The sequence below is a fragment of the Oncorhynchus mykiss genome, chromosome 22, assembly GCF_057628025.1.
Source record: "Oncorhynchus mykiss isolate SJ-2025 chromosome 22, ASM5762802v1, whole genome shotgun sequence".
Taxonomy (NCBI): domain Eukaryota; kingdom Metazoa; phylum Chordata; class Actinopteri; order Salmoniformes; family Salmonidae; genus Oncorhynchus; species Oncorhynchus mykiss.
Window position 1 is genome coordinate 6,883,185 of NC_143043.1, and position 16,249 is coordinate 6,899,433.

Below are 16,249 nucleotides of genomic sequence, written 5' to 3' on the forward strand. Positions count from 1 at the left end.
ATATACAGTACACATATACCCACACTGACAGAACATTACCCACTTCTTTTAACTACCATTTATAACTTTGCTGTTTTTTAAATGCCTTGATTTTGAGTATTTTTGATAAATGTGTATTGCACTGTTAGAGCTTGCAATTTTGTTTTGTTATTTCATTACTTATTATTTGGAAAGGGGTTTGGGAATATTATTTAATAATTTGTTTGACTTTTGAACACTTGTCATTTTTTGGCAGGCAATTGTATTTTCTATTTATTTAACTTGTTAACTTATCCCTGCAAAAGAGTTTTATTATTTACAGAAATACTCCTCAATTTCATCAGCTGTCCGGGTGACTGGTCTCAGACGATCCCGCAGGTGAAGATGCCAGATGTGGAGGTCGCGGGCTGGCATGGTTACACATGGTCTGCGGTTGTAAAGCCGGTTGGACGTGCTTTTATTGTCCCCAGCACAAGGTGCATCACTGTAATGATCATGCTGTTTCATCAGCTTTCTGGTATGCCACACCTGTCAGGTGGATGGATTATCTTGACAAAGGAGGAAATGCTCACAAACAGGGATGTAAATAAATTTGTGCACAACATTTGAGAAAAATATGCTTTGTGTGCGTATGGAAAACTTGTGTGATCTTTTATTTCAGCTCACGAAACATGGGACCAGCAGTTTTTATTTTAGTTTAGAGCAGTAAACACTTTCCTTGATTTGGTGACAGAGTTAGCACCCAATAAAGGGATAAAGGGCGGGGGGGCTGTGACAAGAGAGGGGGGATGGCTGTACCAATGGTGAGGTATGAGTGTCAGGAAAACTACATGGCATGTCTCTGGCAGGACACATTGGCAGTCAGGATCGCTAGTCTCCACCGATTGTTATAAACACCCCTTATCGAACTGTTGCGGGAGAAAAAAGCATTTGAGTGTTCAGAGATAAAACACCTAAATACATTCTTCCAACTGGCATGGAAGTTTTGAAGAAAAAAAAGTACTCTTATTTGACCATGTAAGTTGACTGAGAACACATTCTCATTTACATCAACGACCTGGGGAATAGTTACAGGGGGGAGGAAGGGGGATGAATGAGCCATTTGAAAGCTGGGGATGATTAGGTGGCCATGATGGTATGAGGGCCAGATTGGGAATTTAGCCAGGACACCGGGGTTAACTCCCCTACTCTTACAATAAGTGCCATGGGATCTTTTAGTGACCACAGAGAGTCAGGACACCTGTTTAATGTCCCATCCAAAAGACAACACCCTACACAGGGAAAGGTCCCCAATCACTACCCTGGGGCATACAGTGCATACAGAAAGTATTGACCTTTCCCACATTTTGTTGTGTTACAGCCTTATTCTAAAATGTATTTAAAAAAAATAAAATATCAATCTACACACAACACCCTATAATGAAAAAGGTTTAGACATTTTTGCAAATGAATTAAAGAAACAGAAATACCTTAATTACATAAGTATTCAGACCCTTTGCTATGAGACTCGAAATTGTGTTCAGGTACACACCTGTCTATATAAGGTCCCACAGTTGACAGTGCATGTCAGAGCAAAAACAAATGAGGTCAAAGGAATTGTCCGTATAGCTCCGAGACAGGATTGTGTCGAGGTACAGATATGGGGAAGGGAAACAAAGAATTTCTCCATCATTCTTAAATGGAAGAAGTTTGGAACCATCAAGACTCTTCCTAGAGCTAGCTGGCCGGCCAAACTGAGCAATCTGGGGAGAAGGGCCTTGGTCAGGGAGGTTACCAAGAACCCAATGGTCACTCTGACCGAGGTCCAGAGTTCCTCTGTGGAGATGGGAGTACCTTCCAGAAGGACAACCATCTTTGGTCAGCACTCAGCCAAATCAGGCCTTTATGGTAGAGTGGCCAGACGGAGGCTACACCTCAGTAAAAGCCACACCAGCCCACTTGGAGTTTGCCAAAAGGCCCCTAAAGGACTCTGACCATGAGAAACAATATTCTCTGGTCGGATCAAACCAAGATTGAACTCTTTGGCCTGAATGCAAAGCGTAATTTCTGGAGGAAACTTGGCACCATCCCTACGGTGAAGCATGGTGGTGGCAGCAGCATCATGCTGTGGGAATGTTTTTCAGCGGCAGGGACTGGGAGACTAGTCTGGGTAGACTAGAGCAAAGTACAGAGAGTTCCTTGATGAAAACCTGTTCAGGACCTCAGACTGGGGCAAAGGTTCACCTTCCAACAGGACAACAACCCTAAGCACACAGCCAAGATAACGCAGGAGGGGCTTCGGGACAAGCCAGAGCCCAGACTTGAACCAGATTGAACATCTCTGGAGAGACCTGAAAATAGCTGTGCAGCGACACTCCCTATCCAACCTGACAAAGCTTGAGAGGATCTGCAGAGAAGAATGGGAGAAACTACCAAAATACAGGTGCATCAGACCCAAGAAGACTCCAGGCTGTAATCACTGCCAAAGGTACTTCAACAAAGTACTGAGTAATGTGTCTAAGTACTGTTTATTTGTAAAACATTGGCAAAAATGTATAAAAACTCATTTTTGCTTTGTCATTATGGGGTATTCTGTTCAGATCGATGAGGGAAAAAAGCTATTTCATCCATTTTAGAATGGCTGTAATCTAATATAACAAAATGTAGAAAAAGTCAAGAGGTCTGAAAACTTTTCTGAATGCACGGTATATATATATTTTTTTACCAGAGGAAAGAGTGCCTCCTACTGGCCCTCCAACACCACTTCCAACAGCATCTTGTATCCCATCCAGGGACAGACCAGGACCTACCCTACTTGGCTTCAGATGCAAGCCAGCAGTGGGATGCTGTTGGAAGCAACCCCCCCTTGGGTTGTGCCGTGGCGGAGATCTTTGTGGGCTATACTCAGCCTTGTCTCAGGATGGTAAGTTGGTGGTTGAAGATATCCCTCTAGTGGTGTGGGGGCTGTGCTTTGGCAAAGTGGGTGGGGTTATATCCTTCCTGTTTGGCCCTGTCCGGGGTGTCCTCGGATGGGGCCACAGTGTCTCCTGAACCCTCCTGTCTCAGCCTCCAGTATTTATGCTGCAGTAGTTTATGTGTCAGGGGGCTAGGGTCAGTTTATTATATCTGGAGTACTTCTCCTGTCCTATTCGATGTCCTGTGTGAATTTAAGTGTGCACTCTCTAATTCTCTCTTTCTCTCTTTCTTTCTCTCTCTCGGAGGACCTGAGCCCTAGGACCATGCCTCAGGACTACCTGACATGATGACTCCATGCTGTCCCCAGTCCACCTGACTGTGCTGCTGCTCCAGTTTCAACTGTTCTGCCTTATTATTATTGGACCATGCTGGTCATTTATGAACATTTGAACATCTTGGCCATGTTCTGTTATAATCTCCACCCGGCACAGTCAGAAGAGGACTGGCCACCCCACATAGCCTGGTTCCTCTCTAGGTTTCTTCCTAGGTTTTGGCCTTTCTAGGGAGTTTTTCCTAGCCACCGTGCTTCTACACCTGCATTGCTTGCTGTTTGGGGTTTTAGGCTGGGTTTCTGTACAGCACTTTGAGATATCAGCTGATGTACGAAGGGCTATATAACTACATTTGATTTGATTGGATTTTGATTTGGTATGGTTCAGAGGTGTAAGGATAAATAGGAGTCTTCAGAGGTGTCATTCTGAAACTAGGATTGTTGGTGCAGTTCATGAGATAGGGTTAGACCTCCAGAACACCTTACATCTCTCCTTTTCAGCGTGGCCAGCTAACGATGCGTTCGACCTTAATCTAAATTTTGAGCTTGTGTGGCCATCATCCCTGACATTCATCCACCAGATCCCTGAACAGTGGCTGTCCTCCAAGTGTGAGGGTTAGGGTTGACCAAACTCATGGATATCAACACAAGCTAATCTCTGAACAGACTAGCATTACTATGGGAGTTAAGTAATCTGATTAGCAAAATAGAGGGAAGTGTGTGGATTATGGATTTAATCATCACTTCAGTAGACCTGTGAACCTGGATCGCATTTCATACTCTCTATCAACAGTAGCACCCCCGTTAGCAGGTTGTTAACAGTTTAAGTCAACTCTGATGAAGTCTGTTTAATGTAAAACCATTAGGTTTTACAGGCTTTAATGTAGCCTAACCATAGTCTACTTAGTGCTAATGTTGTTGAATATAAAACATGAGATCACGCCTGGGTTGCGGTTTGCTTGGTTGAGGTTTGTGGTTGTGATGGCAACCATGGCATGTAAAATAGGCTAATGCAACAGAACCCATAGCGGAAAACACTAAATACAATGCATGAAATGGTAAAAGAGCAATCTATGTGCATGTTGTGTGTGAGCGTATGCATGTGAGACTGAGAGAAAGCGAGAGTGGGTGTTCCCACTAGCAGTCACTAGCAAAACCAAACCACAAGAGGATAGATCTGGATTAGTGGCCATGGGATCTTTCGCAAAAACAAGACTGTTACCAGCCTACATACAATATGTCACCAAAGCAGATATTGTACAAATTAGAGCTTCTTAGCTTCCATTGTTAGAGCAATGGAGAGAGCAAGCTTGCGATATTCACTAACCTGAGCGGGTAAGATTGGTTAGGGTAAATTTGATTAGTGGATGCGTTTGGTTAGTGGTGATAGAAGCTCACCTTGTTTGTAGCTGCCTGCATTTCCAGGTAGGAAGAGAACAGGGGCGCCAGTCAGTTTGAATCTGCGGGTGTCCTGAGTGTACTGGCTCTCTTCGTACAGGTAGAGCCCATACGCTGGGTACAGGTGGGCCACACGTCGGGGCAGGGCCACATGCTGTCAGCACACACAGAAACAGAAAGCGAGGACACACACCTACCTCCTCTCTGGGCCATAAAGCAGTGTGACACACTAAGAATACACACACACACACCTCCCTTGAGGTAGAGCCGTATGCTGGGTACAGCTGAGCCACACCTCTAGGCAGATGAACACATCAGGGCGCAAAAAAACTGTGCAGTGTGAGAAAAGTGCACATAAGGCACTAGCCTACAACATCAACAACATACGGAACATAGTACTACTGAGGGACAGGAGAGGTGTGGCACCACAGGACCGATACTGACTCTTGATAGAGCAGATCAGCGTACATTTTGGGTAATAAATAATGTATAGTAGCTCATTCTAATAGATTGGGCTAATCAGCACCATCCATCATCATGGTGAGTGCAGACTGTGGCATGTGATTGTGCCAAGCACTCAGTGGGTGGAATAATCACCTTACCGTACAGCACTTATCATGGATCAAATGCAGCTTCTTCCAACACAGTGTGATCTCCTGAGCCCTGATGTAGCATGCAATGATGACACCACACACCCACTCAGCAACCTCAACATAGAGTAGCTGTCAAGCAACCATGTCACCTCTCCATTTTGTGCTAGTGGAGATATCAAATTCCATGGTGAAATATGAAAAGGAGGTGTGCACAGTCCATTGACATCCTCAACATGGAAATAGCCCTGTGTAGCCTTGTCACTCTGAAACTCTTGTGCATGTAGCGCAACGTGCAATGTTGAAATTGGAAGCACTAAACTACAACAGGTACTGGAACCTGCCAAAATAAAGGAAACACCAACATAAAGTGTCCTAATAAGGTGTTGAGCCACCACGAGTCAGAACAGCTTCTTGCACCTTGGCATAGATTGTACTACAAATGTCTATATGGAGGGATGCCGCACCATTCTTCCATAATTGAGTCACTGGCTTACTAATGCTCTTCCATGCTGTCCCCTATGAGGGTTGCGTCACATTGTCACAGGCTTTTTTCACCATACTCGACATGAGTGGTTTGAGTCACTGACATGATCTTACTGTCCAGTTTTGCGCCCCCTCGGGCTCCTGCGGTGGAGATCTTTTTGTGGGCTATACTCAGCCGGTCTCAGGGTAAGTAAGTTGTTTGGCTGTTGATATCCCTCTAGTGGAGTGGGGGCTGTGCTTTGGCAAAGTGGGCAGGGGTATTATATCCTGCCTGGTTGGCCCTGTCCTGGGTATCGTCAGATAGGGCCACAGTGTCCTCCGACCCCCCCTGTCTCAGCCTCCAGTATCTATGCTGCAATAGTCTATGTGCTGAGGGCTAGGTTCAGTCTGTACTATCTGGTGAAATAGTATTTTATGAACTTAAGAATGCTCCCTCTTAATCTCTCTCTCCTGGAGGACCAAAGCCCTAGGACCATGACTTGGGACTACTTGGCATGATAACTCTGGTTCACCAACTACTTCTCTGATAGAGCTCAGTGTGTCAAATCGGAGGGCCTGTTGTCCGGCCCCCTGGCAGTCTCTATGGGGGTGCCACAGGGTTCAATTCTTGGACCAACTCTCTTCTCTGTATACATCAATACTGTGGCTCTTGCTGCTGGTGAGTCTCTGATCCACCTCTACGCAGACGACACCATTCTGTATACTTCTGGCCCTTCTTTGGACACTGTGTTAACAACCCTCCAGATGAGCTTCAATGCCATACAACTCTCCTTCCATGGCCTCCAATTGCTCTTAAATACAGGTAAGACTAAATGCATGCTCTTTAACTGATCGCTGCCTGCACCTGCCCTCCCATCCAACATCACTACTCTGGACGGTTCTGACTTAGAATATGTGGACAACTACAAATACCTTGGTGTCTGGTTAGACTGTAAACTCTCCTTCCAGACTCACATCAAACATCTCCAATACAAAGTTAAATCTAGAATTGGCTTCCTAATTCGCAACAAAGCATCCTTCACTCATGCTGCCAAACATACCTTTGTAAAACTGTCCATTCTACTGATCCTCGACTTCGGCGATGTCATTTACAAAATAGCCTCCCTACTCAATAAATTGGATGCAGTCTATCACAGTGCATCCGTTTTGTCACCAAAGCCCCATATACTACCCACCACTGCGACCTGTACGCTCTCATTGGCTGGCCCTCGCTTCATACTTGTCGCCAAACTCACTGGCTCCAGGTCCTCTACAAGACCCTGCTAGGTAAAGTCCCCCTTATCTCAGCTCGCTGGTCACCATAGCAGCACCCACCTGTAGCACGCGCTCCAGCAGGTATATCTTTCTGGTCACCCCCAAAACCAATTCTTCCTTTGGCAGCCTCTCCTTCCAGTTCTCTGCTGCCAATGACTGGAACAAACTACAAAAATCTCTGAAACTGGAAACACTTATCTCCCTCACTAGCTTTAAGCACCAGCTGTCAGAGCAGCTCACAGATTACTGCACCTGTACATAACCCATCTATAATTTAGCCCAAACAACTACCTCTTCCCCTACTGTATTTATTTATTTTGCTCCTTTGCACCCCATTATTTCTGTCTCTACCTTGCACATTCTTCCACTGCAAATCTACCATTCCAGTGTTTTACTTGCTATATTGTATTTACTTCACCACCATGGCCTTTTTTTGCCTTTACCTCCCTTATCTCACCTCATTTGCTAACATTGTACATAGACTTATTTTTCTAACCAATATTCAATATACTGTCAGTGATTTATTTAGAATTCAAGGCACACTTAACCAGCATGGCTACCACAGCATTCTGCAGTGATACGCTATCCCATCTGGTTTTTGGCTTAGTGGGATTATTCTTTGTTGACCCAAAACACACCTCCAGAGTTTAAATGTATTTGGCTAAAGTGTATGTAAACTTCCGACTTCAACTATAGCTGCTGATGCACTGGCACTTAAAGAGTTAAGAGGCAAGGTCAACTTGGTTAGTGGGGATATGTCAGGATGGTGAGCAAACACCAGATACAGCATCATTACACTCTTGCACTGTACATGTTCTAAATGCTAAAAGTTTCAGTTTAAGGGACTGTATTATGACCTAAAAAACTAACCTGAGCCATGGGGAAGGCGAGCCAAGTCAGACTGTACTGTAGTCTACATGAAAATCTGATGAATTGTTGTATTTTTGATTTGTCTTCAACAAAACATTTATACAAAATCAAAAACACCTTTGTGATTTTCTGAATTAAGAAGACTACAGTTCCCATGGTACACCTGATGTTATGTTATGGATGAACGTCTAATATGGACTTGTAGTACAGGTGACCTGGCTGAAACCGCCGATATGTCATTTTTCTTAAAGTTGACGAAATGCCATGTGTGTCCACATATCAGTGCATTCGTATAGACATAACCATTAGAAACTTCCATTCAATCAAATAAGCCTCACGTAGCAATAAAATTCAACACTCATTGACCTGATTTTTTGGGGTGGAGTAAATGCTCTCGCTTCGCCACTTCCTCTCTGACCTAATGTAGCAGGCGAAAAATGGACAGTGATGTCATATGAAATATTAGTTCTATGGAAGGAGTTGGCCAAATTAAATACTGTCCACATTGAAGGCACTATTTGTATCCATTTATCCCAAGTTTGAAACATATGTAAACCATATGTTCTTGATATATATATAAATAATATACACACACACACATACTACCAGTCAAAAGTTTTAGAACCAACTCAGTCAAGGGTTTTTCTTTATTAGTAATTTTCTACATTGTAGAATAATAGTGAAGACATCAAAACTATGAAATAACACATGGAATCATGTAGTAACCAAAAACGCTTTAAACAAGTAAAAACATTTTATATTCGAGATTCTTCAAATAGCCACCCTTTGCCTTGATGACAGCTTTGCACACTCTTGAGATTCTCTCAACCACCTTCCTGAGGTTAGTCACTTCTTAAAAGTAAATTTGTGGAATTTATATCATTCTTAATGCATTCGAGCCAATTGGTTGTGTTGTGACAAGGTAGGGGTTTGGTTAAAGACCACATCTATATTATATCAAGAACAGCTCAAATAAGGGCTAAGGGAAGCTGAGGGTTGGGATGTGGAATTGGAGACAAGTGGGAGTGGAGTTTCTGGGTGGAGGATAGAATGATGGTCAAAGATAAAAGTAAAAAAATTAAGTAAAAATAAAACAAAAGAAAAAGTAAGTTTGAATGACACCGAGGGGCAGTGTTGTTACAGCTAATTCCTGTTTCCTGAGGCTGATGTCGTGTAGGTGTTTGTACACATGCAGATACACACTCTCATTCAAATGCACACACACACACACATAGATAGCGCCATACATGCACTCAAACATATTCAGTTGGCCTTGCTGTTATGATTTTTGTTGTCCTTGATGTCTTTAGTTTATTGCATTGGCTTTATTTTATTTTTCCTCAGATGGTTGAGGGGCAGCTGTTGGGGAACTGTGGTGGGGGGGGGGGGATCAAAAACTTTTGATAGAGATAAAGAATATATAAAACCTGTATTTTCTATTTTTTGGTGTGTGTGTGTGTGTGTGGGGGGGGGGGGGGGGTAGTCTATACATTTCAACTTCACTCAAAGGAGAACAATGTGTGACAGTCCGAGTTCTGCTGCTGAAAGCTGCCAAAGACAATTGCACAATGGGCAGGGTGATCCATCCGTTTGAGGTCCCACTATCGCAGCACTACTAGTCATGTGTGCACCCACTAAGAAAGAACACCAATACTTGTCTCCAACAGTAATTAGCAATCACTTATTTTTCAGCTGATGGACTATTCTGGAGATAAAGCACATCTCAAGAAACAGAGTCATTTTTTTCACTAAATAACTTGTGATAGCAAGAGTACAAGTAGGTTAGAGTAAGTTTGCTCAAGGAATGCTTTAAACATTTGTTCATATCTGTATCAAAGTGTGACATTTTCTTTAGTCTGTGTGCACGCTCTACCAACAGATTGGACAGAAGCACATCTAAGACTGACTACAGAATCTCAATACAGACCTTATTCTGTTTTTTTCTCTCACAATTTCTGTGTGCCCCTTGTCTACCCTCCCCATTGAACAGAAGGAAGAATCTCAGGCTCTAAAAGCAGAGCTGACAAACAAAGCCTAGTTTGGACCACAGATTGCGGTGCTGCCTGAGACAAGTGGGAAAAAACTGGTCTTGCATGGATGTCTGAACAGTAGTAAACTACGAAGAGACATGTTTGACTTTTGTACTTTTTCTACAGTATGTGACTTCTGGCAGATAGAAAGTTGGCCTCAAATATTCCCCATGTCTCTCCTGGTCTTGGCTTTGAGAGTCGTTTTGCTCCTGAGGGGCATCAAGATTTTAGCAGGTGGGGGGGATATTCTCGTAGGGTGAGCAGGAAGGATGGTCTTCGGTTTCCTGCTTCTCTACCACTCTCCATCTCCATTCAATCCAAGTTTAATCCAGCAGCTTCGAGTGCTCTATCCTGGTGATGGTCCAGTCTGGCAACACCCCCTTAGTAAACTCCCTTTGGAATCTGCCAACAGCCATGATAGATAAGAGTTGTTAAACAGGAAGTCTATACATTAAACACTTGAGAGTCATGCAAAGGTGGTTAATGCAGGTAGTTGTTCCTTGGGAACAGATCTAAGATCTCAGTGGGCTCATCCCTGAGAAACTGTTTGCAGACTTTGTAAATGCAGCCTAAGACAGCCCAATTCTGATCTTTTGCACAATTATTGTCACAATTATTGTCTGTTTGGTCAAAACACCAATTAGTGGCAAAAATATCAGAATGGGTTGCCTGTGTAAACACAGCCTCAGTGTTCTCTCTTTGTCAGATTAAGTATGAATGCTTTATCACAGCTACCTCCAACTGTAGACAATTAAATCAACTGTGACATTGTACTTCAGCAAAAGCAAACTACAAAGAAAACTCACTCATAGTTGGCTGTGAGCAGTCTCTTTGTCTCCGGCTCACCCTCACCACCTATGGCCACCTGAAAGACACGTGTTCCCTCCAATGATTCCTCAGGCAACCGGGCACTTGTCAGATACCAGTATCTCATCAGAATACTGACAAACTTCCGCCCTGAAAGAGGAGAGAAATGTTTTTAGAACAATGACAAAACAACTATTTCACTAAGAAGGAGAGTGACGGAGAGCTGCATCAGATGACCTGGCCTCCACAATCAACCAACCTCAACCCAATTGAGATGGTTAGGGATGAGTTGGACCGCAGAGTGAAGGAAAAGCAGCCAAGTGCTCAGCATATATTGGAACTCCTTCAAGACTGTTGGAAAAGCATTCCAGGTGAAGCTGGTTGAGAGAATGCCAAGAGTGTGCAAAGCTGTCATCAAGGCAAAGGGTGGCTATTTGAAAAATGTCAAATATAAAATATTTGGATTTGTTTAACACTTTTTTGGTTACTACATGATTGATGTCCTCACTATTATCCTACAAAGTAGAAAATTATTTTTTTAAACTAAGAAAAACCCTTGAGTAGGTGTGGCCAAGCTTTTGACTGGTACTGTTTATGAAGATATGCATTCTCTGAGAACCACCAGTGTTAGCAAATTGCATAACAGTCATCTGTCATGTTTATATTGCTTTCTGCCCCTTTCAGCCTCAGCATACATGTTGCTTTTGTTAGTAAGTGTTAGTATTTTCTGTATAATGCTGGTTATTAAAGTTTAAACAAGGATGTGTTCTTAAGGCCTCATCAGCCTGGTTATTAGTTGGGTCACAGTCAACAGTTACTAAATGAAGTCCTTATTAGTATAATCATTGCATGTTCAGCCTAGGAGAGCCTGTAGTGTGTGTGTGCGCCAGCCTGTGTGTGTGTCTTGGCCATCTGACCTTGATCCACGTGTGTGTGTGAGAAAGAGCAATTCCTCTTCATTAGCTTATTAGTTACATTCCCCAACAGTATCACTCTGTATGCAGTAGTGACTATGATATGATTTAAGACAAATGTAAAAGACATAAAAAACACAATATGTGACACGTTTCAGGAAACTAGTCGTATATCGCGTGTCACTACTCCACGGGATAGGCATTTGAAAGTAAAAATGTATTTTATCAAAATGATTTTTTGGGGGCAGAAATGTGAACTTTCATGTGCCTTAATAACAAACTTGTATGCCATCTTTAAATACAAATAAAATTGTTCAATTACCAGCCCAGTTTGTTTTATAACTGAAAAAGACTTCAAACCAATGTCAACCATTGCATCCCTCACACACATGGAGAAGCGTTCAACCATCTATACGGGAAAGAGAGTCAAGCTAGCTACATTTTCAAATATTATACGTTTCTAATTTTGTCAAAGTCGTTTTCATTGCAAAAACGTTGATTTTAATTGATATGGTGTGTCTTTACCAAAGACGGTAATGTGAAGAACAACATGACCTGCACCAAAGTCAAATTTGGATATAACGTTGGGCCAACGAGACATGTGTTCAAGTAAAAACATTATCTGGTAGAATGCCCTGCTTTTATTTCATCACACTGACAACTATATGTCATTTTCTGTAATTATCTCGCCATTGTCTTGTAAATAAGGATCTTGTTGTTTGTTTATTGTCCTGTAATAATGAATACAAATTAGCTAAAGTTAAGATGTCAGCAAAATGATAAGGTCATTATTTGAACTGGCTAGCCAGCTAACAAGCTAGAATCGAATCAAAACATTGTTTAGAAAGTTGCTTTTAGTTGCCTGGTTTGCTAGATTGACATTTACTAAATTCATTTTTAAAACACATGGGTTTATTGATGTTAAAATACATCAGTTATGCTATTTTGGACCATCAGGCTGCTGTCATACAGCTTGTCATTTTGGTGTTTATACTTTTTCATAATGACAACTTTGATGTCGGACGACAATAGCATGTTCAACTCAAGTCATGTGTTCATGATGTCACTGGGACAACTGTCTACAGACATGTCGATAGATGTAGCATAAACCAGCCTTTAGACTTAATTTGGGGTTGTTTAATACACTACCGTACTTACTCTGTTTAGGGCAGGTATTCCTAAACCGGGGTACGCACAATGCCGTCGGGGTAAGCCAAATAAAAATGTGATAAACAAATGCATTTCTTTTAAACTTTTTTTTTCCTTCTTCACATTTTAAAACAATCCATTTAGATTTTCCAATGGGGCTATACATTTGGGTGAGGCTTTTTCCCCCTCGCCTGAGTATCCTCGTTTCAGTGCCAAAAATAAAATTAAACCATCTAGTGTTCAGCTAAATAATAACACAATGTCAAATGCAGATAGCCTAATCAAATAATTACCATTCAATCACATTCACCATGTAAAAAAGCTAACGTTTAAGTTCCTTGCTCAGAACATGAGAACATATGAAAGCTGGTGGTACCTTTTAATACAAGTCTTCAATATTCCCAGTTAAGAAGTTTTAGGTTGTAGTTATTATAGGACTATTTCTCTCTATACCATTTGTATTTCATATACCTTTGACTATTGGATGTTCTTATAGGCACTATGGTATTGCCAGCCTAATCTCTGGAGTTGATAGGCTTGATGTCCTAAAAAGCGCTGTGCTTCAAGCATTGCAAAGAGCTGCTGGCAAACGCAGGAAAGTGCTGTTTGAATGAATGCTTACGAGCCTGCTGCTGCCTACCACCGCTCCATCAGACTGCTCTATCAAATCATAGACTTAATTATAATAAACACACAGAAATACAAGCCTTAGGCCATTAACATGGTCAAATCGGGAAACTATCATTTCGAAAACAAACTTTATTCCTTCAGTGAAATACGGAACCATTCCGTATTTTATCGAACGGGTGACAACCCTAAGTCTAAATATTGCACAAACTTCAATGTCATGCATAATTATGTAAAATTCAGGCCAATTAATTACAGTCTTTGTTAGGAAGAAATGGTCTTCACACAGTTCGCAATGAGCCATGTGGCCCAAACTGCTGCATATTCCCTGACTCTGCTTGCACTAGAACGCAAGAGAAGTGACAATTTCCCTAGTTAATATTGCCTGCTAACATGAATTTATTTTAACAAAATATGCCGGTTTAAAAATATATACTTGTGCATTGATTTTAAGAAAGGCATTGATGTTTATGTTTAGGTACATTGGTGCAATGATAGTGCTTTTTTCACAAATGTGCTTTTGTTAAATGATCACTTGTTTGGAGAAGTAGGCTGTGATTCGATGATAATGCGGTGCCTGTTATTTTGATTATATGCAACGCAGGCCAAGCTAGTTAAACTAGTAATTTCATCAAGCCTGTGTAGTTAACTAGTGATTATGTTAAGATTTTTTTTTACAAGATAAGTTTAATGCTAGTTAGCAACTTACCTTGGCTCCTTGCTGATCTCACGTAACAGGTGGTCAGCCTACCACGCAGTCTCTTCATGGATTGCAATGTAATCGGCGTCCAAAAATGCAGATGACCTATTGTTATGAAAACTTGAAATTGGCCCTGCCGATTAATCGGTCGACCTCTAGTACAGGACTATAAAAAGTTTGGGAATCACCGGTTTAGGACATGGCCTCACATGTGAATCATCAAATAGACCTCTAAGGCTTAAGAGGGTGTGAACGATGCTCAATGGGTGTAGACATAGAAGAGCTCTCCAGTAGGTTTACCAAAACAATTCAGGGGCCATTTTCTCAAAAGTGGGGTTACAAGTTGATCAACTTTCAAAGCAGAATTACTTTCCCCATTTTGCCTCAACTGTAGTGTATGATATCCCATGTTCTAGCTCTGAGTCTCTACTTTAATTAAATGTAAAATATATATATATTCTTTTTTAATCAATTTTTTCTACATAAGAAAAATGTATTTAAAAAATGAGCAGGACAGTCACATATAAGAACAAAAAAAATACACTAACATAATCTGGCTCTTACCATCATCATCATAATAGATGCCAACATCCCCTGGTGTTGTGTACACCAAGTCTTCCAGATCTGCAGAAAGCGCTTGCAGGTGACTTGGAGGGAGCAGAGCACATTTCTCTTCCAGTTTTGCAATCAGCTGTGTGGGAGAAAATTGAAGGAGGAAATATGATTACGGGCCGAATGTCTGCAGAGAATGCTGTTGAAACTACCAGGTATCATATCAATGCTACACAGAAATTATTTTTGCAAAAATGTTTGAGTATATCATACTCACGTCTTTAGCAACCAGACCTTCAAGCGACTCAAATTGACTCCCTGACAATAGTCTTGAAACATGGGAGAATGCCTGCAACAACACACGGCGGGGACGACGACACAGTCACTTATTTAACCAGAACTGAACTGTGCACAGTTTGCAGTAACGCCCACCTTGTCTAGCTGGATGTGTATATGCCATAAATACTTTAAGAAATAAAGTATTTCTGGTCTAGCTAGCTTCCACTTGCTAAAGACCACTCATTCCACGGATTGTAACCTACCTACCTGTTTCGATCCCTCTGTGAATTCTTCGATGTTGAATTCCTTGTCTAAATAAACCCGAATCAAAAAGTAGTATAATCGGGTTCGGAACCATATTAAAGGGTTGGGGATGCCGAGCACAACCACCTTCTGGTTTTGTTTACCTCCACCTCGATCAGAGCTGTAAGGTCGAACGGTGGACACAACACCACCGGACAAAGTAGGAGCCAGGCGGGTGGTCTTGTTGGGCCGGGGAAGCACAACGTGCTCGGGTTTCAAGAAACGACTCAGTACTGAAGGCAGTCTGCTACAGTTGCAACCTCTTAACATGGGCAGCGCCATCTTTTTTCTCTCCTACCGTTTCGTTCCAAACGCTTAAAAGACACACCCTATTCCCTCAACCCTCAAATTAAGTGGACACTTCTGATGACGTTTCATGACGTCTGACGAGTATACACTTGCAGGGCGAGGGAGGAAGCAATGGTTTTTAAATGGACCATCCATGCCCGTAAATTCATCACTCATTTTCAGCCACCGGTGACTTGTGGGTGCTTTATATGCGCCACATTCAATTATGAGTGGATGTCTACTTATATGAAATATATAATTATTAATATACGCCTACAGTATGATAGCTATCAAATTAATTAGCTAACTTGCGTTAGCTTGCCAAGCTGGAACTTCTGAAGAAGGGAAATGTTTATTTCTACAATTACCAAAATATAACAAAAAATAAACAAACAAAAATATATATTTTTATGTAGTAGGAAAATGTCTAACTTAATTGCATTCGTTTTTACTTACAAGTGTATGTGGACTTCTCCATTGATGTTGTTTTATGGGGAGTTTCAGGACCGGAGTGAACATAATTGTACATTCTTAAAGCCAACTATAAACAAGGGGCTTAGGTTGCAAACTTCCCTTGCTTGGCTAATCATTTGGACCACCCGCCCAGATGACGACGGGGATTCCCCAAGAGCATCATTGTTTTATTTATTACAACTGCGACCTGGCCAAGATAAAGCAAAGCAGTTCACAAAAACAATAACACAGACTTACACATGGGTTAAACAAACATAGAGTCAATAACACAATAGAAAAAAACATATACAGTCTGTGCAAATGTAGTAAGATTAGGGAGGTAA

At 41.8% G+C, this 16,249-nt stretch overlaps 1 protein-coding gene across 1 annotated transcript; it reads right to left on the reverse strand.

The window, feature by feature from the left end:
• Positions 1–8,415: 8,415 nt before the first annotated feature.
• LOC110501268 (m-AAA protease-interacting protein 1, mitochondrial) lies at positions 8,416–15,627 on the reverse strand. Its single transcript, XM_021578659.3, has 5 exons — positions 15,129–15,627; positions 14,860–14,931; positions 14,595–14,721; positions 10,640–10,790; positions 8,416–10,235 (listed from the first exon to the last, which is right to left on the reverse strand). The coding sequence occupies exons 1-5, from the start codon at positions 15,444–15,446 to the stop codon at positions 10,157–10,159; spliced, it is 747 nt and encodes a 248-aa protein (XP_021434334.3). The 5' UTR covers positions 15,447–15,627; the 3' UTR covers positions 8,416–10,156.
• Between the last annotated feature and the right edge of the window lie 622 nt (positions 15,628–16,249).

Coding starts and splice junctions, on each gene's coding strand:
- LOC110501268 (XM_021578659.3), bottom strand. CDS start 15,446: ATGGCGCTGCCCATGTTAAGAGGTTGCAACTGTAGCAGACTGCCTTCA. Junction 14,932..15,128: donor TCACAGAGGGATCGAAACAG/GTAGGTAGGTTA, acceptor GTGTTGTTGCAG/GCATTCTCCCATGTTTCAAG. Junction 10,791..14,594: donor CATCTATTATGATGATGATG/GTAAGAGCCAGA, acceptor CTCCTCTTTCAG/GGCGGAAGTTTGTCAGTATT.